We start from the raw sequence: 22,950 nt of genomic DNA, 5'->3' as shown, positions 1-22,950 counted from the left end.
CGTGAAGTGCAGGCTCGGCACGCGTGACATGAACAGTCTCTGGATCGGCAGACGTGACGTGAACAGTCTCTGGATCGGCAGACGTGACGTGAACAGTCTCTGGATCGGCAGACGTGACGTGAACAGTCTCTGGATCGGCAGACGTGACGTGAACAGTCTCTGGCTCAGGATCAGCGCGCTCTGAGCTTGACGGGACCAGCGGCGGCGAGGGCTTTGAGCTGGGTAGGACCAGCGGCGAAGAGGGCTCAGCGCTGGGCAGGACCAGCGGCGAAGAGGGCTCTGAACTGGACGGGATCAGCGATGAAGGCTCAGTGCTGGATGGGACCAGTGGTGAAGGTTCGGCAGGACTGGACGGGACGTGAAGATCAGGTAGGGAAGGACCAGCGGCGAAGAGGTAACACATCTTAATTGCCTTGTCACCCAGAGAGCAAGAGGCAGCAAGAGGAACAAACCCCCAGGTGTACTGGAACAGATAGAGGCTATCCAAGGCCAAGGCCGCGATCTGTCCAGCGAACTCCCAGCTCATGCTGTGAAGATCAGGCGAGATCCGTACTGCTGGATTCATGATTTTGGTCGGTCGTTCTGTGACGATGAGGCAGGAATAAAGCGGAGAGAATCCAAATGCAAGTACTAAATTTAATGAAAACAAACAGGGCGAACAACAGAACTCAGAACAAGGAACTCAGGAACAGTTACAAAGAACAGCAAACAACTTCAGCGACCGACAAACCACAACTGAATACACAAGCAAACAAGCTAAACAAGATAACAAGGGGGCGTGGTAAATCTGAGACACCTGTAGACAATGAGCAAACAATTAACAAAATGACAAGACACATGGCAGGATCACATGACAAACAGGGAATCACGTGACAGACAAGATAAAACCCACACCGTGACAAGTCCGATGGTAAGTCTGACATCACTGTTTCCAAGTACAAAAGCTCTATCAGATGCCAAAAACAAACAGTGCTAATATACGCTCATTGTGCTGTAATATTCCTGAAAATTATGATCCTAACCTTTATCTCTATACCGAAATCTTAGATGGTTAGTTATTCAGCTATTTTGAATCATAAAATGTTGAAGTCTGGGATGCCGTGAGACTGGAGACTGTAATATACACTATGGCTTTTGAAAAGCTTAAATGTGTGACTTGAATCAGCAGTGTTCATAAATGGTTGTTGAGTATTCTCATGAAACAAGATAGAGGAAGTAGAAGTAGAGGCTTCGATCCGGAAACAGTATTCCTTATGTCACAACAAGCAGAAAACATTTTCCATTATAACAGAGTTAAGGTGCAGTAAAATTATCTGTTGTTCTGTGAATGTTCAATGGTGAATTCCAGTCATTTCAATAAGAATTTACATGGTCAGCAATTTCGTTTGTGGTCAAAAATGTCACTATGGGACCAAGTTGGTGTGAGGTACTTAAAGAGTTAGAAAAGTGAAGAGGTGCCGCAGCTTCGATTTCCATGTGTTTTTCCTCTGTTCTGGTGGATGGTCCAGGCACTTCAGTGATTTTCAGGTCTACAGGAGGATTTTTATTCTTGTTCAAACTTGTATTTCAGCTTACCGAGATCCCTGCAAAGTACAAAATTTACTGTTAGTAAGGTTATTAAAGTGATAGTTGTGAAATTTAAATAATTTCCTCAGCCTTGTGACGTTCCAAACCTGTTTGACTTTCTGTCTGTGGAACCCAAAAGCAGATCTCAGGCATAATGCAACCCCAGTCACCGATCGCTTACCGATCACTGCATGAAACAAGCAGAAAAAAATAGTGTAAATCATTCATGAAACCATTCTTATGTACACTTGTCTAGTTCAATTCAATGCAACAATTTATGTAAAATGGTTAAGCTCCAAAAATGTCCCAGAAAAGATCCTAAAAATAATCAATGAGTTCACAACTCATGTGCAATGGGTTGTTGTAAGTCTTCTGAAGCCATAATAGCTTTTTCCTTTTTTGTTGTCGAAAAAGACTAAACTTGAAGTTATAATTCAGAATTAAAATGTCTTATATTCAAATGCAAATGATAAAGATATAAGAAAAAAATGCATAGCATTATTTGTGAACCAAACCTAATATTATTTTTCTGAGTAACATGAATGAGATTTGAGAGCATGAGGGAAGATTTTCCGAGAATAACTGATTAAAAAAACACTAGTACACAGTCAGACAAAACAATTTCACACAGAGAAAGTTCATAGTAATAAAGTACTTGCATGTGGTGCAGGTAACTTACTGCAATTCAATGTTGCCACTGAAATGTTCAGATTATTTTATAAATGTAATGGTTGTTCTGGGGATACAAAAGAAAAAAAGCTGATTATTCACAACATAATATTTATTGACCAGTAAATGGCTTTAAAATTGTAACGTATTTGAGAGAATGAGAGCACATGTAGTAAGTAAAGTTAGGCTAAACAAAAACAGACCAAACTATATTAACCTGCTTTTGTTATTCATAACAAACGCCAATGACAGCAGGAATCAGCTAAATTATAGGCTATATCAGCATTTTGACGACACAGTTGTACAGAATATGTTGAATTGAATGACTAAATCAATCTAAGACAATAAGTCAATAATTTCCATTTGTTCATTGCATTAGATCAATGTAACGTTAGTTAGCATCGCGGCTAAAACCTTCATACCAGATACTGTGCAATAAACGAGTGGTAAACACTGTAAAAACGTAGTAATGTATAATAAATTTAATTTATATATGTGTGTGTTTGAATATATAGTGAGTAGACTCTGTATTTATATTTATTTGCGAGTTTACAAACCTTGTAACGGAGAGCCGAACAAACGGCGGAAGCTTTGATGAGAGGAGCCGTTACTTTCAAACCCGATGACGTCAGTGGATACTATTGTTGTTGCGCGCGAGCAGCGCGAGCATCACTGAAGTGACGACAGCAGAGGAATAGCAGCAGTTTCGTGACAGAATACAACTTTTCTCCTCCTGGTTCTTCTTCTTCATATTATTATTATTTAGTGTTGTTTTTTAAGGTTTAAATTAGCTACTTAATAAAATAGCCTAGGCCTATACTAATGTAACCCAAGTGAAAAAGACGTAGGCTACTGTTAAATGTATTAAAATGCATTAAAGTATATTTGTATTGTAGTAGGTCTACTAAAAACACACTCAAGTACATTTTTAATACATTTAATAGTACGTCTTTTTCACCTGGGTATGTATACTGAATCAAACTTAAGTAGCCTAATAATAATAATAATAATAATAGGATAATAATAATCTTATTATGGCCTCACTGAACCATTGGGTTCCTCCAGATGCTGGCTTTAACATAAGAGATCTTCCAGGAACCACTTAAATGTTAAAAGATCTTCCAATAAACCTTTTATCGCATTCAGGTTCCTCTATTTTCCCCCAAAGCACTTCGAGGTCTCGTGGTAATGAAAAGGTGACTCCAGAACCTCTGAACTAAATACAAAGTGCTTAAAGGATCCCATAAGTTCCAGCAAGAACCTCAAAGATTGTCAATGCTCCTCCAGTAACCCTACTATAGGAGAAAGATCTTAGAGGCACCTAAATTACATTTTGAAGTTCCTTGAGTATCCAACAGGATATTTGAGGCTCCTTTAGTTTTTACAGTGTATAATGGGCAAAAAGTTTAAATAACATCTAAGTTTTGAGTTTTTGGAGATTACTATTCCAAGGTAGGTTATTGTCTCTTTGACTTGGATATTACATATACTGGAAACAGAGAATTCTTTGATTGGCATTAATTCACATTTGAGCACATTGAGATGAAGCCCAGAAGCATCGGAGAATGTTTTAATAGTATCAAGAGCCAAGGGAATCTGGTCTGAATTTTTTAAGGAAAAGGGTAGTATCATCAGCCAATTGACTGATGATGATCTCCTTTCCCATGATACCGACTCCTTGCAAGGCACTATTCTTAATGTAATTGGCTAATAATTGAGTAGTCAATATAAACAAGTATGGCGAAATGGGGCAACCCTGACGTATTCCCCGCTGCAATTCGAATCTTGGAGAGGTACCGTGTTTAAGCTTATGGAAGAATTCCCATTGACATATAAAGTTTTAACTGCTCTAGGCTAATGAACAGGTTCCCAAAACCAAATTTTTCTAAAGTTTTGAATATAAACCATGTTCAATAGAATCGAAGGCTTTATAAAAGTCCAGAAAAAGCATATAACTATCATCCCTCACTAACTGTGAATAGTCTAACAGGTCAAGAACCAGCCGGATATTGTTTGAAATGTGTCTGTTTTTTAGAAAGCCTGATTGCGTTTCATCTATTATGTCCTCTAAAATAGTTTTTAAACGTTTTGCAAAAATTGTAGCAAAGATTTTATAATCACAATTTAAAAGACTAATCGGACGCCAATTATCAATTAATAAGAAGTCTTGTTTAGGCTTGGGGATAAGAGTTATTAAACTTTGTGTTAAGGTAGAGGGAAGAGATCCCACACTAATACTTTCATAAATTACTTCTAATAAAAAAGGGGCCAAATCTTTTGCAAATCTTTGATCAAATTCTGAAGTGAGGCCATCTACACTTGGCGATTTATTAACCTTTAAGTTTTTGATAGATTCGAGGACCTCAACTAATGTGATGGGGCGATCACAAAAATCTTTATTTACAGTCTATTGTTTTAATCAATGTTGATGGCTGGAGTGACGTCATCTGCTCTATGCTTCCCCCATTGGGCGAATCTGGAACTGCATGTTCCCTTCATGAAGAACCGCTGCTAAACTGCTGGACACTCTTGAACAAATTACCTTTAGTTTTACAGCAGTCTTGTGTTCAGGACAGGTTCCTCATTTTTTTGGTATTTTAGTAGGGTAATAAGAGCATAAACAAAATAATGCCGTTTTTTTACAGGCCCTATTTTATTTTTATTAAATTAAATTAGAGATAATAAACCCAATAAACCTGATGGCCTAATTTGTAGTAAATCTTTTTTTTTTCACCACTATTAATTAGGGTGGTTTGCATCACGTGACAGTAAGCATAGGCTCCAGGTTTTTATGATTTTCTCATTCCTCCAAAAGTAGGTTAAATGTTATCACACGTCACGTGATAATGACGTAAGAGATCTCACAAAAATAAAATACTGCCACTACCACATTCCTAATAGAAATGAACACAGTGAACTATTTGTTAGCTTCTTTCTTAGAATAATAATAAGATAAGATAATGCAAATGACAGCTCACCTCTACCAATCAGCGTCCAGAAGAGAGACTTCCTGCGAAGGGAGGCAAGACTGAACAAGTGAAACTAAAACAAGATTTTTCGTCATGGAATTTCTTCCAGCTCACGAGGGAAACTCCATTTTACTCCAATTTAGGAAGTGTAGAAGTTTTTTTGTGTGTTTATATACTATAAAATCCTAGCCTATAGGCTAAATGTAATTTCATCTGTAGCCTACATCTACATTAAATTTTGACTGGTTAAATTATCTAATTTTGTGTCTGAAAAAAATTAATGATCCATGATATTGTATATGGCAAATATCAGAGTGTGTGTATCTATTTGTTAATAATGGACGTTTTTAGATTTGTGGATTTGTGGAGTAAAAAATATTGGTTTTATTTTTAAGTAAAAAAGATAGTGTTTTTTTTTTTTTTTTTTTTTTTTTTTTTAGATTATTTTACATTTTTTAGATGTTATAAAGCGTTATTCTTTTTCAGGGGTTATCTTCAATAATTCCATGAGTTTGATGTACATTTCAGATATATTTGTGATTCATTAAAACCTATTTGAGTTAAATCATTCAGTTTGAATTCATAATCTTGCAATATGACATCTTCAATTAAAAAATGTGCATTATGTAGCCTAAATATTAATATGTCATAGAATACATACGTTTTAGAAGAATATTTATGGTATTCTGCATGCTTTGTCATTGGTTATTCAATTATTCAACTAAATTGTCTAAACGCATTTTAAAATAGCACAGTCTTTTACACAAATGACACTTTAAAAAAACATATTAATAAGAATATTAAAAGTCATATTCTGTAAAAGTTCAGCTGTCTCGATAATTAGATTAGTGATGCATTAACATAGGCTACATGATAAACTTATAGGCTATCTAAATATGTTACAATTTAAAATAGGCTGAATAAACATTGTTCTTAAACTTACCCATCTTCCCCATTTTATAGTCTTTATAAGGTCATGTTATCGTGTTATTGCGGTTCAGTGATGGTTTCTAAAAAACAAGTAGCCTATAGGCTATAGGTTATACAGATTCAGTAGAACTTACAGTCTCTGTTATTGTTCTCACAATGTACACAGTGTACAGTAGGCTAGGCTACTGCTTATGTAAGTGCATAAGGTGGTCATTTTATCAGTTCAATGGGACAGCCTTCATCTGATCTGATGAAGAACAGGTAGATGCATGCAATGTAAAAACACGGAAACTGGACATGCAAATACCACGTCGACGGGAATTCTTGGTCACGTTGTTTACACGTCACTAGTCAGCTATTTAAGCGCAAAGGCTTCTAACAATAATTCAGAGAAGTGATATCACTGCAGTCAGCCGCTTATGAAGGAACGAGCGCTTGATCATTCATCCAGTCTGAGTCTTTGAACACACTGCCGAAAACAAACCCACGGTCTGAAATGGCAAAGAAAGGTAAATCAATATGTTTCAAACAAGCATTATATTTAAAAATACCTATGATTACAACTTGAAACGTAACGAGTTTCACTTCTTGCCCATACAGAGCAAGCCGCTGTTGTCGAGTGCGCGCAGCAGTTGCGCAAAATTGGAGATCTCTTAGATTGGAAATACAAGTTACTGGAGCTCATAATCGCACTCCAGAGGATGCAGAACGACGGGAAAAGCTGAAAAAGAAGGAATCCGAACCAACGTAGCCTACACCTGACATCTGAAGAGGATTCAATTCTGAAGACGAGGTGCGTCGTCTTCCAAAAACCACAACAACAAAAAGTTGAACAGGAATGGATTTCCGGGACGAAGACATGGAGATGATGGCCCGCGAGGACATCGACACACTGTGGACCATTTCTGTGCTATTCTGAGACCTTAACTGTCTCTTGACTGTTTCTCTGAGGGGATTTGAATTGGAGGAGTTTTCATTCATCGGGTCGAATCGCAGAGCTCGTTTACAACTGGACTTCTTTTCTTAACAATTCTGAATTTAGTAAACAATAGGCTACTCAATGATGTGTAGGCTAGAGATAGTGCGAAATGGATGTCCTGATTTACAGCCTGGTGCTTAGGCCTAGTCTAATGATAATAAAGTGTAGCCTATTTCATACTGGGGGGAACTGACTTCGAGTCCAGAATAAAAATAAAAAAAATAGCCTAATTAAAAAAAAAACTTAGCTCAGAAAAGGTATTTCTGGGTAAAAGTTGAGTTATGCCACTTGCTTGATCTAATGCAGTAATTGTTTTAAGTGTCCAAATATTTGTTAGGAAGCACTGTATATTTTATTCTGGGGACCTGCAATTGTATTTGGCTTATTCTTTTGCGAATAATTCCCAGTATAGCCTACACACGTTCAGGAATTTTTAAAGCACTTAATTGTAAATGTAGCCTACAATTTCGGGTTGTCTTGTGAAACATTGGTATAGCTAATATCTAACTTTTTTGACAAAACTATTTTTTTATTGATATAGCCTAGGCTATTTGTAATATGTAAATCTATTGACAGGTAACATGACGTTACTTATCATGTGATAGCGTGACAATCGACCTACGTAGGCCTTAAACAACTTCCTGTATTTAAGCAAATGAAATGTTTACTTTCTGTTTCTGACTGTTAGGTGTTTTCTGAAACTGAATAAATATAACAAAGACTACAAAATAAACTGCTTGCATGTGTGTGATTGGTTCCTCAAATGTATTTATAAGATTTTTATTTTTATTTATTTTTATTCAGGAAAATGTATAGGCCTATTTAATGAGGTGGTGATTTTGAATGAAATTTTAGTGCTGCCAAATAGATTAATCACGATTAATTGCATCTAACATAGAGATTGTGTGTTTACATAATATATGTGTAGGCCTATATATTATATTATATATATAGCCATGTCTGCGTGTGTGCATATTTGTGTAACCTACCAGGGGTTCCCAAACTTTTCCATGACAAGGCCCCCCAAATACCACTAGGTTCTGGCCAAGGCCCCCCTTGATGTGTTATTGAACCCATCGACAATACTACGGCAAATGATACCTGATACATCTACCTGAAATAAATAAATAAAAAGTGAACATCATATTATGTGATGGTGTTTGATACCAGCCAATCAGAAAGATTATAGAGATGCACCGATTACAATTTTCTATGCCGATTCCGATTTGTCATTGAGTTTGACCTGTCCATACAGATTTTAGCCGATTCCGATTTCATTTTTTCTAACCACTTTACAGCACAAATATTTATTTTCTATACACAAATCCGCCGCGAACTCTATGGGCGCCGCAATCTTGCCTGCCGCCATTACTGCGTGCCTGCGAAGTGTGAGGGTGTGACACTTGCCGGTGTCCTCTAATGATATTTCAATGAAAGCGGATCCTGGGGCTTAAATATTGTGATTGTCAAAACATTTTAGTTACTAAACTGAATTTTATTAGGTTTAGTGACAACATGTTGCAATGTTTATATTATATGGTACAATTTCTGGTAGCCTACGTTTTTTTTTTATTATTGCTTGAAACAATTTCAGGATTTCAATTCAGTTCAATTCTTGTGATTTGTTTTAATATTGACTAATTTGGATAAAAATTAGGTACACAAGATAGGCGTTATTTTTTCTCAAGAAAAAAAATTCTCACCTAATGCTGTAAGTTAAACATGAGAGCCTTATCAGCTGGCAGTATTATTTAAGGTTAAAAACAACTCAAATTAAATATAATGCGCTTTTTTTTTATTATAATAACAACTTTATTTAATGATATAAGAAAACATATAATAAATATGTAATATAGTAGGCCTACACATATTTAGCAAAATACTCTCTATAGCTTTTTTTCTTTCCTGAGGTAAATGTTACTGTATGTGACATAATTGTTCTCCAGCTGTTTTATTGACCCTTTCCGCGGTTAAAAAAACACTGATTGATCGATATTATGTATGATGAATATATATTTCGGTAGGTTATGCTACTGTTTCTTTTAACATTGTTCATTCGTGTTTATTTACTATTAAGTTATGATCGGTTCACGTGCCATAGGGATCTGTCACGTCACATTTACAAACGCCAAAATATTTATTGTTTGAATTTCATAATAAAATTGACAGAATCTGAGAGCTGAGCTTTTTTTTTTATATCATAACTAACCTGCTCTGTCTAGTCTGTCGGTCTGCGTGTCCTCTTTGCTTCTCGATTTTTATGTGCGTGAAAAGTGTCAATTGCGTGTGTCTCACAGTGAAAGCGTGAGAGTTGGCAGCTTACAGGTATTCAACATTATTTTATTAATCATCTGGCATGCCAGCTTCAGAACCTAAAAGTACAGGGCATTGATTGAAGGTCAGAATTACATGAGCTCTGGAGGGATTGGTCAGATACTGCATACCTTCGCAGATGAGCTCACATTAAAAGGTGTCGTGCGGTTTTCACAGGCAGTGTACCATAATGTGTCAGTATAGAGAGAAAACTGCAAAGTTCTCGAAGTAGTGTGTGACTGCATGGCCGGCCGAGGGAAGTGTTGTAGCCATACAGCAGGGCGACTGTACAAAATTAAAGATGAATAGATAAAAATAACATTTCGTACAGCTACATCTGCTACAGCCGCCTATGGGACCAACGCTACTTCCTTAGCAGCAAGGCACGCAGTAATGGCTGCGCTGCTTTACTTCCGTGTTTCGCCGGATTTGTCTATATATAGCCTATTTCTTTTATAAAACACCACTTTTACCCAAACTGTCGTTTTCAATGACGTCATTGCAGATATCTGTAATTCAGTTTTGCCTAGTCAAAACTGAATTACAGATATCTCTATCTGTCATTTCGACTAGTTACAATACGTTACAGATATCTTGAATGACAATTCCACCTATCCAAAATGTAATTACGACTAGTCAGAAAGACATTGTTGATATCTACAATGTTAATTCCGGATAGTCAAAATTAGCTTTTAAATGTTAAAAGGGCTTGCCATACCGGCTCTCCCCTACAATTCAATTGCAGACATCCGTAATTCACATAGTGGATATCTGCAACTGAATTGTGGATATCTGTAATTATAAACCCCATACAAATGAATGGCAAAGGTGACGTCATTTGTCCTAGGAAGAATGTCTTTGTGGATAACTGAAATGACAATTATGGATAGGAAGAATGTATTTGCGGATATCTGAAATGTTCTTTTTGACTAGGCAAAACTATATTACAGATATCTGCAACACATATCCAGTCTAGCTGTTAAATGTTAAAATGGCTTGCCATACACGCGACGCTCACGCTCCTGCTTGACGCTCACGCGCTGCTCCCGCTCGCGGTGTGAAAGCAATCATTGAACATGCACGCCGATAAAAATTCGCGCTGCTCACGCGCCGCTCGCGCTTGCGGTCTGAAATGGCCGTAATTCACAAGGTTTCCTACATGTGCATTCCGTGTGCACTTGTGATGCTGATGCTGCGCGATGTCATGCGGCGCCCGAGTGCATTTGACCGGCATAAAATCGGCATATGTCTGGCTGAAAATCACGTGAAAATCGGCCAATTCCGGTCACCAGCCGATCAATCAGTTCATCTCTAAAAGATTAGCATTAAAATTCTAATGTTCAGATAGGCTATGCAACAAACTATTATAATGCTATTTCATAACAATACTCATATTAACAAACATTTGTACGTTTAACTTTTTTTCCCAACTTGCTGCGGCCCCCCTAGTGGCCCCCACTTTGAAAACCCCGGGCCTATACTACACATAGTGTATATATTCAAAATGTGTTTATATACAGTACACACACAAACATATATAATATATATATAAATAAATATAGCCTACACAAACACAAATATTATGTAAACAAACTTGTTAGATGCGATTAATCAATTTGACAGCACTATATGACGTAAACTGCAAGCTCCACCCCTCAACAGCAGTCACTGGAGCATAGCCTACAGCAAATCTTACAAAAAAAATACAAATGAGATCGTACAGATTCATATAAATAGCCAATTCGCCAAAATGTACAACTTACCAATTGACATGAGATTGTTTTGGCGACTTTTATGAGCCATTTTAAAAGTGAATCAAAAATATACATAGCAACCAGTGAGTAAAGTCTGCTCACGAACAATCGACTCTTAGTCGGCCATTTATTGTGAATCAAGAACATACAGCAAAACCATCAGATCAGTTTCTGAATCAACATTAATTTACTGAACTGGTTGAACTTGTTCAATCTTGTCTGAACTGCATTATGCGTTTGGAGGAAAAACCTCACTGCAGTGCTTTACCTTCTAGCGCAAGCATTCACGAGGTTATGGTCTCCATGTGTGCTCTATGTATCATCATGGCTTGGTAATCCCCTGTACATGTTCAAGCATTCAACATACAACAAACCAGATTTGACTGCATCATTACACCAGAACCATACAGTCACAGCACTGAAACTAAGTGCAATGTACATAACTTAAAGAATGAGGACAGCTAATATTCATATCCCTTTCAGGCACTTAAAGATATTCCTTTATTATATGATAAAAAGCAGATGTACAAATCAGGGCATCCATTTCACACCATCTCTATTTTTTACAGCTCATTACGTATTTTTTACTAACAGAAAATAAACATGTCAAACACCTGCTTCTTTCACTGGAAGGGCATATCCCTACCCCGTTCATTACCAGTCCTCTTTCGGGACAGAAGACAACCAAAAACATGACAATTGACTCTGGCAAATATTGTGCTAACAGCTAAAGGAAGGAACAAAATAAAAATGATTAAAAACATAGTATAAAAATTGGAAATATAGCAAGAGGAGATATTATGACATGAATGAAACCATACATATGAGACGAGACGGCTACATCAATGCGGTGATCACTATGGACAGGCCTCGGGAATGAAAGCCTTCCTTGATGTCGGGGCTCTGCTAGTGTTTGACTGGCATTTGCATGAAATGGATTAAAGTTACGAGGCAACTTAAACCCAGATGTTTGACTTGGTATCTACGTGAGCTCAATGCTTCCTTGACCTGTTTGTGGTGCATTACAGTACAAAACCCATCATAAGTTTGAATTAATATAGCTGTGAATCTTGGGCTGAATAGATGAACTGGATTTCCTGATCAGCTAAACAAAAAGGCTGTGAGTAAAAGAACAATCACTATCAGGTTTTAGTCACTTTATACACAGGCTGATGGGAATCACCAGCAAATTGTCTTTGAATTTAAACCAATATTATTAGCACACATTTGAACATTTTATTCTTCGAGCATTCAGAAAGAGTGGATTTCTGGAAAGAAGACTTGCAAGGAAGAAGGGTCATTTTATCTTTAAAGCACCGGAGAAAAACTGATGCTTGCATTTCAGTCTTTTTAAATGTGAAATGGTTTATTTTCTGTTAATTCAAGACCCAATTCAGGTATCAGAAGCTCACGGAACATTTCCTGCTGAATATGGAAAAGCAACTGAAACCATGACAAGGATCATCAAGCCCGTGTATTCAGAAGTAGTGGCTCCTTATTCAAAGATACATGGAGATTGAGATTACTGCAGAATTATACCAGGATCTGAATTAGGATTAGAGTCACGGCCTAGTTTAGTACAGGGAAACAGACCCTTTACAAAACACCTCCTTCAATGCGCTCACTTTCATTCTTCTTACATGAACTTTATGATCTAAGTGCATGAACTACAAGAAGCCTCACAGTGAATTGCAATCATGTAGCAACTATTGGCCATTAGACGTAGACAGGGCAACACCTTTGTGAAGGTCAGAGTCAGATCTGTGACAATGAGAAAAAGCCGTCCCTTTCCAAGTGTCATCATCATCTCCTTCAAAAATTGTATTTCCATCATCACCATCACCAATATCAGTCCGAATCAACCAAGCTTGGGGCCAGTGGTCCGAGTCCAATGCCATGAGCACAAAGTCGAGTCCCTTTCTCTCTACTCTGGAGGTTCATTTGGTGAAAGCGGCCACCACCGCCCACAGCAGCTCGTTGGCGCCCGACTTGGCAGCCTCGGCCTCCGGCTCGAGGTCCAGGAGCAGACGCACCCTCTTCATGGCCAGATCGTACTGGTCGTCCAGCAGAGGAGCGAAGGCGTTCTCCAGGACATCAGAGGAATGTGCCAGGAACAGCAGAGCCAGCAGACGCTTATCCATCCGTTGGGGCTCGTTGACCCATTTCTCCAGGACGGCCTCCTGGACTTTGCGCACCAGCCGCTGTTTGATGTTGTTGTTGGTGAGCGGGTGGGTGGTCATGTCGAAAAGCAGGAAGTTTTGCTTCTCCGTGGTGAGGACGCCCTTCTCCACCAAGTTCTTAGCCAAACGCTCTCGGACATTTCGCAACTGGTAGTGCAGCTTCAACGGGTTCCAAGTTTCACCTAAAGAATGTAAAAAGGGCCTTTGAAATTGACTAGAATTGGAATGATCCATCTCTAGTACTTTTTGATGTTTGCAGCATATTTGAATCAACAAAGCTTAAAGTCAACATGACATCTAAAATAGCCCACTATATCAAAATAACTCTTTCATTTTGGATGGTGCCACAAATTCCTCTTATTTTTCCAACACCTCCAACCATTGGGCTTCATTCTGTTATGCAACACCCACTTTTGATTATCCAATTAATTCCCAGCAGATAAAATCAAGTACCGCCCTTAGGGATGCTCATAATTAATTTTTAGATAAATACTATTGGTTAAATGGTTTAAACGCAATTCATCAAGATATTTTGAAAACGTTTGCTGCATGGTTAAAAAAAAACTCTACACATATAAAATTAAGCTTTTGAGAGAATAAAAAAACTAAAAAAGTTGAATTTTTTTATTACATTAATGCAAAAAATACCGGTACTATATTTTGTACTGTTTACAAATATTAAAAACACTATAAACATACATATAGGCTATTTCAGTTTCCCTCACTCCATATTAAATCCTTTAAATTTAACAGTATATAGAACAGAACAAAAATTAACTATAAAAGTTAATGGTTTCAACCATTCAAGCGGAAACAACTTAAAAAACTCCCATTATGGTAATGCAGATAAGAGTAAGACATCATTAGAAACTGTTTACATTTATTTCTGTACACTTACAATAAAAACAAAACATTGTGCTTTTGTAAATTAAAGAAAACAAACAGGATGCGCTTTGTGCCGTCTCGGTTTTCTTGTTTTTGGAGTCACAAAAATGAACCGAGACTCATCATATAGGCTCCTACTTGTCACGTTTTTTTTCTTTTCTTTTGTTAATCTGTTAATATTTAAGTGAAATCTATTTTGCGTATTTATTCCTTTTATAAATATGCTTTTATTCTGTTTTTCTCTGTTCACAGAAGCGCTGCAGGTGCGTGATGTGACGATGAATCCTCGTGTTCTGTTGTTTATTCTGCTATTTGCGCATGTAAAACTAAACCCTGGAAAACAAATTTTGTTATTTTTAAATGGGTCACACACACTTAACCATTCTAATTAAATTTAATTCTAATTGAACAAACTTATCGGTTAACGAGTTTCGGTGGTCGGTTAGGAAAATAAAATAAAATAAAATAAAATAAACGAATATCCCTAACCGCACTTTTTTATTTTATTTTGTATGAAATGAATCAGATCACAAAAGTATTTTGTTTGCATTGTTTCACACTGACTTTAAGGCAAAAAAAATATAAAAAATTATATATATATATATATATATATAATTATGCCATCATTTACATGTCGTTCCAAAAGTTTATGAAGAATATTTCTACTTTTTTGATTAAACAACAAAAGTCAGAGGGGATTGAAACAACACTGAATCATTCTTCATTTTATGAAAAAAATAAAATAAAATCCCAATGAAACATTTTTACAAATATCTTTGTGTTTCACAGAAGAAAGCAAGTCATACAGGTTTGGAACTGTGAATTTACCCCTAAAAATAAGTAACTTTGCGTCAAATATATTCACAACTCACCACTTAACAACTCAACCCAACTCTGGACTGTCTCTGGAGGTTGAGTCTCTTTAATATGTTTCAATGCCTCATCCAGCAACATGTCTCCAGTGGGGGCATCAGATTTACACAAAACCTGATGAACAATCAAGTATAAAGAGTCAAGTGTATTAAGTGTAAATAGCAATAAATAAATAAATAAATTCACACACACACACACACCTTTCTGGACAGAAGGCTTTTCCTCCTCATTCCAGATGCCTCCAGTTGCAGGCGTCCTCTTATGGCCAGCTCGATGAGCATACACCCTCTCAGACCAGATGATATGCAATCATTCCAGAACGACGTGTAACCCTAAGACAGACAGAAGTTATTCAATTATTATTCTAAGAACAACATCGGCAGATATCACATGAAAATACATAAATGGTCCGGACGGCATTAGCTTTATATGACATCAACAAGAATTGCCTATCATGTTGCAACTGTTCTGTGCAGGGTTACGTTAGTTATAAAGAGTTACATAACTCACATTTACGACAGAACACTTAGAGGCCTACGCTTTCTTGCTATATTTTACTCGAAAAGCACGACTGGGACCCTGCTAACAGGCTAAATGTCGAAGGTCTCCAAACAGCTGTTCTTAAGACACTTAATCTGTGTCGTTTAACAGGATTTATCTAGTCCTCATTTTAACTAGCCGCGTCCTGGCGACCATTTGACTAACAAAGACACATATGTCACGTCGAACCTCTCGATCCTTCAGTCCGAGCAGTAACACCTCTTCCATCAAGGTCAGCCGTGTTTCTTTGGAGTCTCCCTTGTCTTCTTCCTCCTCCTCTCCGCGGCGGGACTCGTCCTCATCCTCTCCGGGGATTTTCTCCTTGTCCGCGGCGGCGGCGTTACGCGAGGCCTCGGTCCGTCTCTGCACCAGGCCCGAGCTTCTCTGCGTTAGCGAAGTCATTGTTTTGCAGAAGCCTAAAAACACCAGTGTGTTTAACAGTCTTTTAATTATACATCCGACAGGTAATGTCTATATTCACGCTGTTCCGTGCCCCTATAACCGTTTCATTAATATACTTTCTGTTGACGTGGATGTTTACATGCATCCGGGACGTTCCGCCTCTTCCACTCTTATTTCCTTATTCAATATGGCGGACGTTGATGACGCGATGACGCATGTAATGTGACGTCTGCGTGAACGTTTGCGCGAAGACGCTCGCTGATCCTATTTCTGTGGGTGACAAATTCATATTTATAGATGACACTTTTTTAGCATTATCATTATAAAATAGTTTTCTCTGTGTTATGACCAAATAAATTAAACAGTGTTCCGACAGTAAATAAAAATAGGCTTATAGAAATCAATGAAATCTTAGTTTTAAGTCACGAATTCAGATAAACACAGAATGTTCCCTTAACGTTAACATAATACTCCCTTATGGTTATTTTTGGGAAACAAAATAATAACGTTCTAGGAACGTTAGTTAGGCCTATACAACCTTAAATAACAAACGTTCTCTAATGGTTCATGTTAGGCTTCATTTTCATAACCATAATTTAACGTTTCAAGTTGCATGTGTTTCTTTCTTTTTGTGTGACAACCTAATACACATGATAATTTTAGGCTACACAACTATGATCAGATAAATAAGTAAATCAAACTTTATTTTATTTTATTCATTTATATATTCCAGAATGGAACCAGGATTGAGCAAACAAATACATCTTTATTGGTAACCAGGAAAGGTAATTCAAAACGTCTGGGGAGCCTTATGAAATTTGTAAAGGCCCACTGAAGTGCCTTGACACCATAGACTGTAAAAAAAAAAAATTGAGACCAGCAGCATTATTCAATGTGTTGACCTAATTACACTTAAACGGGAAGACAAGGCGGGACATATCGAACAGCTCCTCCCCTTTTTTTAAAATAAACTTAAATTTAAAAAACTTAAAATTACATTAAACTGACTTTAAAAAATGAATTGAATCTTGTATTATTATTATTTTTTTAAATAGCCTATAGAAAATTTCTAAACCTTTTTCGATGAGTTAAAGCAATGCAAAAAAAATGCAACATTATTGTTATGTTATGTTGTCATAACTTATTGATCATATAGCTTATATTTTTATTTATTTAAAGTGCCACAGCCAGGTTTTTTTTAAGTAAGACTTACATATTCATAAAAGCCAAAATAAACTTAAATTTTGATTTCATGGGGACTTTAAGAAGTGAAATTTGGAAATACAAATATAATGCTTACAACACTGCTAATATCATTACAAAAACATATTTGTTAGAAGTGAATAGAACTTCAATAGTCAAATCATTCTATTTAAATCTATCATCAGTTTTCTTTAATATGTCAATATTTTAGTTAGATAGCCTATACAACCCATGAAATATAATTACGAAGTAAGCAGCAATTATCCTCTATACTTATTTCTTTGTTAATATATAGGCTAGAACATCATCAGGTACCTGATGTGTTGTACCTGTTGTGGGCGTGTCTAAGTGTTAGAGGGCGGGGATTCCGGTGGCGGGTGAGCGCCTGATTGGTGCTCCTGCATCCACGTCACATCAAATAAATAAAGAGGAGCGAGCCAGACTTACATTAGTGGCCCTGTAGATGTGTAGTTCATTCTCTTTAGTGTTTAATAGGCTAGGCTATCATTTAGAAGATAACGGCGCTGTTACATTTGCTTCCTGACATGATGGGAGATCCACAGAACAGTAAGTTGTCATTCAAAAGTTCAACTTAATTATAGGCCAGCGTAAGATGAGATGCGTATTTGTATTTTGAAATGTCACCACAATTAAAAGATTAGAAATATAAATAATGTAGGCTTATACTTGTTATTAAAGGAAATGAGCTGATTTCATCCTGCGTGGGTTGTGGGCATCAGATCCTGGATCGCTTCATCCTGCGGGTTTCTCCTGATCTGGAGTGGCACGCGCAGTGTCTGAGGTGCGCGGAGTGCCATCAGTGTCTGGACGAGTCCCGCACCTGCTTCATCAGAGACGGGAAAACCTTCTGTAAAGACCACAGGTACAGCAAAGAAAAGCTTTGCTCATCACAACTAGGCATACTTATTACAGCTTCTGTCCCACTTGTCTTTAACTACAACATTTAAATTAATCAGTTGATACAATGCACGTGTTGTACGATTTTACGTGTATACTGGCTGTGGCACTTTAAATAATACAAAATTATATGATCAATATGTTATGACGACATATGTTTTGTTTTTTTAACATTGCTTTAACTGGAAAATTTAAAATCTATTTAAAAAAAAAAAAAAAATATATATATATATATATACATGATTCAACTTTTCAAATCAGTTTAATGTAATTCAAGTTGAAATGACTTAAACATCCGAGTTGATTGAACTTAAAATTTTAAGGCAGCAACTTTTTTACAGTAAACTCACACCTTATCCTACCCTTACCCTTAAACCTACCCATATACCATCAAACCTACCCTAACCTTACTCGTATCCCACCTCAATAGCAGCAAAAGTGTTTTGTGATACATGAACACAAAACATGCAAAGCAGGACAAGTACATTGTCTAACAATTTATTTTAAATGTAAGTATAAATACATGCACCTAATATAAAGTGTGACCCCGTTTTCTAACTAAATAAGGTACAGTTCATTGAAAGGACTTTTAAAAAACTTTTAAAATAGTGTTGGAAGAAAAATTCCAAAACATGTAAATATTTCATTCAGCAATTTTAATAGTATTACATATACATACATTTACATATACATTTGTGATATATATATATATATAAAGTAAAGTGCTATTTTATATGATAAATCCCCCCCTATATTCTCTGTCAGATTATGCAGCAGTAAATGTGCAAGATGCCGCAAAGCCTTCGTCAGAGAGGAGTATGTCATGCGAACACGAGTGAATATTTATCACATCCAGTGTTTTCGATGCGAGAGCTGCAATTGTCCGTTACTCCCTGGAGATGAGTATGTTCTGCGGGACGGTCAACTGCTCTGTACAGACCATCATGAGTGTTTTTACCAGTTAAAGTGTGCATCTAATAACCAACAGAAGGAGACTGCTGATCCATCCGGTAAGTCTACAGAGTTTCTGGACAAGCTTCTCAATCCCAGCCAGCATTTAAATGTTCATTCACATGTGAATCTATATCACACCTCGAGGTTGAATCACTGTTGAATTTCGTTTTGCAAATTGAATCAGTGTTGATCCCAGCTGACAAATATATATATTTTGCATTCCAATTTAAGGAATAGGTCACCAGATATGAAAATTCTGTCATCATTTACTCACCCATATGTTGTTCCAAATCTGTATGAGTTTCCTTCTTCTGTTGAACACAAAAGAAGATATTTTGAAAAATGTCTGTAACCAAACAGTTTGCGGTAGCCATTGACTTCCATAGTATTTTTTTTTCCCTACTATGGAAGTCAACGGCTGCAGTCAACTAATGACATTCTTCAAAATATCTTCCTTTGTGTTCAGCAGAATAAAGAAATTCATACAGGTTTTGCAACAACTTGAAGGTGAGTAAATGATGACAGAATTTTCATTTTTAAGTGAACTATTCATTTAAGGAAACATTCAATTTTACAAAGTTATAAACATACTGCTACTTTTGGAAGTTCTAAAAACATTCTGAAACATTTAAAAAATGCTAGAACTAAAGCGCTTTAGAAAAAACCCCTTTCATGATTGATGTAAAAATAATACATCAACGTTTTGAGAACATCATTAAAGACCAGATAACTTTGAACGAACATTTTATTAATGTTACTGGAAGAACGTCTGCTCATAACTTTGTGAGAATCTGGCCAGAACTTTCCCTGATAGCTGCGCTATGGTGTTGTTTCAATGTCTTAAATTTAAAATAAATTGATTTATACATTTTTGTTAACCTTTTTACAGCCATTTAGCATTAGATGTTATTTCATGTTATGTTGAAACAACAACTGACATTATTTCAACCACATTTCAACATTGAAGCGTTTGCTGGGGGTCAGCCCTATGTTCCCACGGTCCTATGTTCCCACATTTCTAAGAATTTTTTTTTTACGATTTGTCTAAACCCCAGTTACGGGTAGGTTTAGGGGTGGGGTCAGGGGTAGGCCATTTGTGGGAACATAGGGCTGTGGGAACATAGGCATGATCACGTTTGCTGTTCGTAAACGAGTGATGTTGGTAAAATGTCTCCTTATATATGTGTCTATCACAGAGGGCATGAAATCCTCAGCGTCCTGGTCCTCGAGGTCCGAGAGAGCCACTCGCGTGAGGACGGTTCTCAGCGAGTCCCAGCTCCGCATGCTCCAGACCTGTTACAGTGCCAATCCCAGACCCGACGCCCTCATGAAAGAGCAGCTTGTGGAAATGACGGGCCTCAGTCCTCGGGTCATTCGCGTCTGGTTCCAGAACAAGAGATGCAAAGATAAGAAAAGAAGTGTGATGATGAGACACACACAGACGCAGCTCGAGGGCCGTCTGACGAGTGAGCAGGTACAGGACTTACACATAGCAGGCCCGGTTAAAGGATTTTTTTTCCAGGAAAAAAAGGATTTATTTTTTTTATTTTTTTCTCAATGTGTCTTGAGCAAGAAAAATAAACTTTTTAGGATTGTTTATTGCACCAAAGGTAATTTGAAAGGCAATATTAAATATATGCACAGCTAAAGTCACAAGTTTACTCTTACAATGTTAATCATTTTCAGATAAGAGGGATTTCTCAATAGACTACTGTGTGTTGTTACCTTGATGATCGAAAGCTGATGTTCAAGGCAATACACTACATTCACTTTTGGATGATTGGTGGAAATTGTTGTTATTTTGATTAAAGATCTTAATTTTTTAGTACTGGGGTCTCATGAGCAACCATCAAGTAAAAAAAACAAAAACAGTTGTGGATCATCCAGGTAACGACAGTGTTAAGAATCAAGTGTAAACTTTTGAACAGGGTCACTTTGTCTTGACTACATGTAAACTACTTTTATGTGAAATATCTTATTCAAGGCAGAACTAAATAAAAACAAAATGCAATTTTTATGATCCCAGGTGGAGCCGAGGAAAAGAGGAGTAATATTGTGAAATATTATTACAATTTAAAATAGAGGTTTTCTGTTTTAATATATTTTAAAACATAATTTATTCCTGTGATCAAAGCTGAATTTTCAGCATCATTACTCTAGTCTTCAGTGTCACAGTCTTCAGAAATCATTCTGATATGATGATTTGATGCTCAACAAACATTTACTATTATATTATCAATGTTGAAAAAGGTTGTGCTGCTTAATATTTTTGTGGAAACTGTAATACACTACCAAAAGTGTAAGTAAAAAAAAAAAAAAATTAAGAAAGCTATTTTAAATTGTAATAAAATTTCACAATGTTACTGTTTTTACTGTATTTTTCATCAAATAAATGCAGCCTTGGTGAGCAGAAGAGACTTCTTTCAAAAACATTAAAAATCATAATTATTCCAAACTTTTGACCGGTAGTGTATATCAGTACAATGACAAATTTGAATGCATTTTATTGTATTTTTTTACTGGAATCAAGAGCGATGAGAGATCCTGTAACAGAGAACAGTTTGCAGTAAAAAACTGAAGTGGTGTTTGTTGTTTGGTCTTGATGAAAGGTTTCAGAGGATCTAATGCTGGCCGGTCCCGAGAGCCAGGACAGTGACATGAGGATAAGCCCCCCATGGAAACTTCTGACCGACTTTATTCTGCAAAAGAATGCTGAACACAGATCATACCAGCAATTGGTAAATATCAGGATACACAAAAGATGACTTACTAACATTGCGTAATGGATACATCATTTTTGCACTATTGTTCATTTGTTTGGATTTGGTTTTCAGCTTTCTTTATCAAAGGAAGGCCATTGTTCTGCTGGAAGTGAAGCTGTGTCAATATCGGCTCACTATCCAGACACACCCAACAGCCTGACAACAAGTGCCACGGACATCAGCGAGTAAACAGACTACTCCTGCAATACCGGAGGCTGCAGTTTCAGGACCAACAGGAATATAGTATTGACTAAACAGCCAATGACTGACAGTTAACTGTGAAAACGATGAAGGACTTCTTTATATACAGTACCATTCACAAGTTTGGGGTTGGTAAGGCTTTTGAAATATATACTATATATACTGTATTATTTGTATTACTGTATTATATTTTCCATTGTAATATATTTTAACCCTTGTGCATTGTTTAAATTTACAACCTTTCGTTATGTTTGTGGCTGAAAACAGCCACTACTTTAAACTGCTGTAAAAATGTATCAGATAAATATTTTTTTCAAATTTTTTTGCATAAATCTATTAATCAACCTCAGTCCTGCTCAAAAATACTAAATGTTTAAAAAAAAATCAGGATTTTAACTCTTTAATTGCCAAATTTGTAAATGATGTCACTGATTTGGAAAAAAAACCCCACAAAATGACTAATTTTCAATATAAAATGTGATTGTAGACTGGATTTTTTTTAACCTTTTATCACAGTCTTGGACATGTCAAAGATTAGAAACAACATTGGTTTTGATGCATTGTTAGTTTTTGTGCAGCATCAGATTTTAACTTTTTCTCCCTCATTTACTGTTCGTGGCTGTTTTTGCCCCATTGACTTCCATTATAACCACATTTTTTGATTGCAAAGCCATGACACCATATAATCATGCATTTTTGATTGTTGGTGGTTTTCCCTGTTGGGAAGAGGTAAAATTTGTAATTTTTACTGTTGATAACCAGGTGGCACCATTAACCCTTTAGATAGGCCTGTGCAAAAAAAAGCTTAGTTTCTGGCTTTTACATGGAGTTATATGCAGTTTATATGGATTA

General features: G+C 36.6%; 3 protein-coding genes and 1 long non-coding RNA gene across 4 annotated transcripts; 2 read left to right on the top strand and 2 right to left on the bottom strand.

Annotated features, from left to right (window-relative positions):
- Positions 1 to 1,311: 1,311 nt before the first annotated feature.
- On the bottom strand, positions 1,312 to 2,973 carry LOC311075975. Its single transcript, XR_014604603.1, has 4 exons — positions 2,793 to 2,973; positions 2,246 to 2,302; positions 1,674 to 1,753; positions 1,312 to 1,583 (listed from the first exon to the last, which is right to left on the bottom strand). It is a non-coding gene; the product is annotated as an uncharacterized lncRNA (long non-coding RNA).
- A 3,657-nt stretch (positions 2,974 to 6,630) lies between these two features.
- pmaip1 (phorbol-12-myristate-13-acetate-induced protein 1) lies at positions 6,631 to 7,832 on the top strand (the record flags this gene model as incomplete). Its single annotated transcript, XM_084104944.1, has 2 exons — positions 6,631 to 6,643; positions 6,735 to 7,832. The coding sequence occupies 2 exons, from the start codon at positions 6,631 to 6,633 to the stop codon at positions 6,857 to 6,859; spliced, it is 138 nt and encodes a 45-aa protein (XP_083961070.1). The 3' UTR covers positions 6,860 to 7,832.
- A 3,821-nt stretch (positions 7,833 to 11,653) lies between these two features.
- golph3b (golgi phosphoprotein 3b) lies at positions 11,654 to 16,267 on the bottom strand. Its single transcript, XM_084104399.1, has 4 exons — positions 15,848 to 16,267; positions 15,319 to 15,450; positions 15,118 to 15,232; positions 11,654 to 13,542 (listed from the first exon to the last, which is right to left on the bottom strand). Exons 1-4 carry the CDS (start codon positions 16,058 to 16,060, stop codon positions 13,118 to 13,120), a joined length of 885 nt encoding a protein of 294 aa, XP_083960525.1. The 5' UTR covers positions 16,061 to 16,267; the 3' UTR covers positions 11,654 to 13,117.
- Positions 16,268 to 17,320: 1,053 nt separating this feature from the next.
- On the top strand, positions 17,321 to 22,290 carry isl1b (ISL LIM homeobox 1b). Its single transcript, XM_084105205.1, has 6 exons — positions 17,321 to 17,830; positions 17,963 to 18,146; positions 18,947 to 19,191; positions 20,332 to 20,609; positions 21,745 to 21,873; positions 21,970 to 22,290. Exons 1-6 carry the CDS (start codon positions 17,809 to 17,811, stop codon positions 22,084 to 22,086), a joined length of 975 nt encoding a protein of 324 aa, XP_083961331.1. The 5' UTR covers positions 17,321 to 17,808; the 3' UTR covers positions 22,087 to 22,290.
- Positions 22,291 to 22,950: the final 660 nt, after the last annotated feature.

This window comes from Abramis brama, assembly GCF_963993115.1.
Source record: "Abramis brama genome assembly, chromosome: 25".
Lineage (NCBI taxonomy): Eukaryota > Metazoa > Chordata > Actinopteri > Cypriniformes > Leuciscidae > Abramis > Abramis brama.
Note: the sequence above shows the minus strand (reverse complement) of the source record. Positions and strands in the feature narration are given on the sequence as shown.

Coding starts and splice junctions, on each gene's coding strand:
- golph3b (XM_084104399.1), bottom strand. CDS start 16,060: ATGACTTCGCTAACGCAGAGAAGCTCGGGCCTGGTGCAGAGACGGACC. Junction 15,233..15,318: donor AAAGCCTTCTGTCCAGAAAG/GTGTGTGTGTGT, acceptor ATTGTTCATCAG/GTTTTGTGTAAATCTGATGC. Junction 13,543..15,117: donor TTGGGTTGAGTTGTTAAGTG/GTGAGTTGTGAA, acceptor TACATTCTTTAG/GTGAAACTTGGAACCCGTTG.
- isl1b (XM_084105205.1), top strand. CDS start 17,809: ATGATGGGAGATCCACAGAACA. Junction 17,831..17,962: donor GATGGGAGATCCACAGAACA/GTAAGTTGTCAT, acceptor TTGTTATTAAAG/GAAATGAGCTGATTTCATCC. Junction 21,874..21,969: donor ACAGATCATACCAGCAATTG/GTAAATATCAGG, acceptor TTTGGTTTTCAG/CTTTCTTTATCAAAGGAAGG.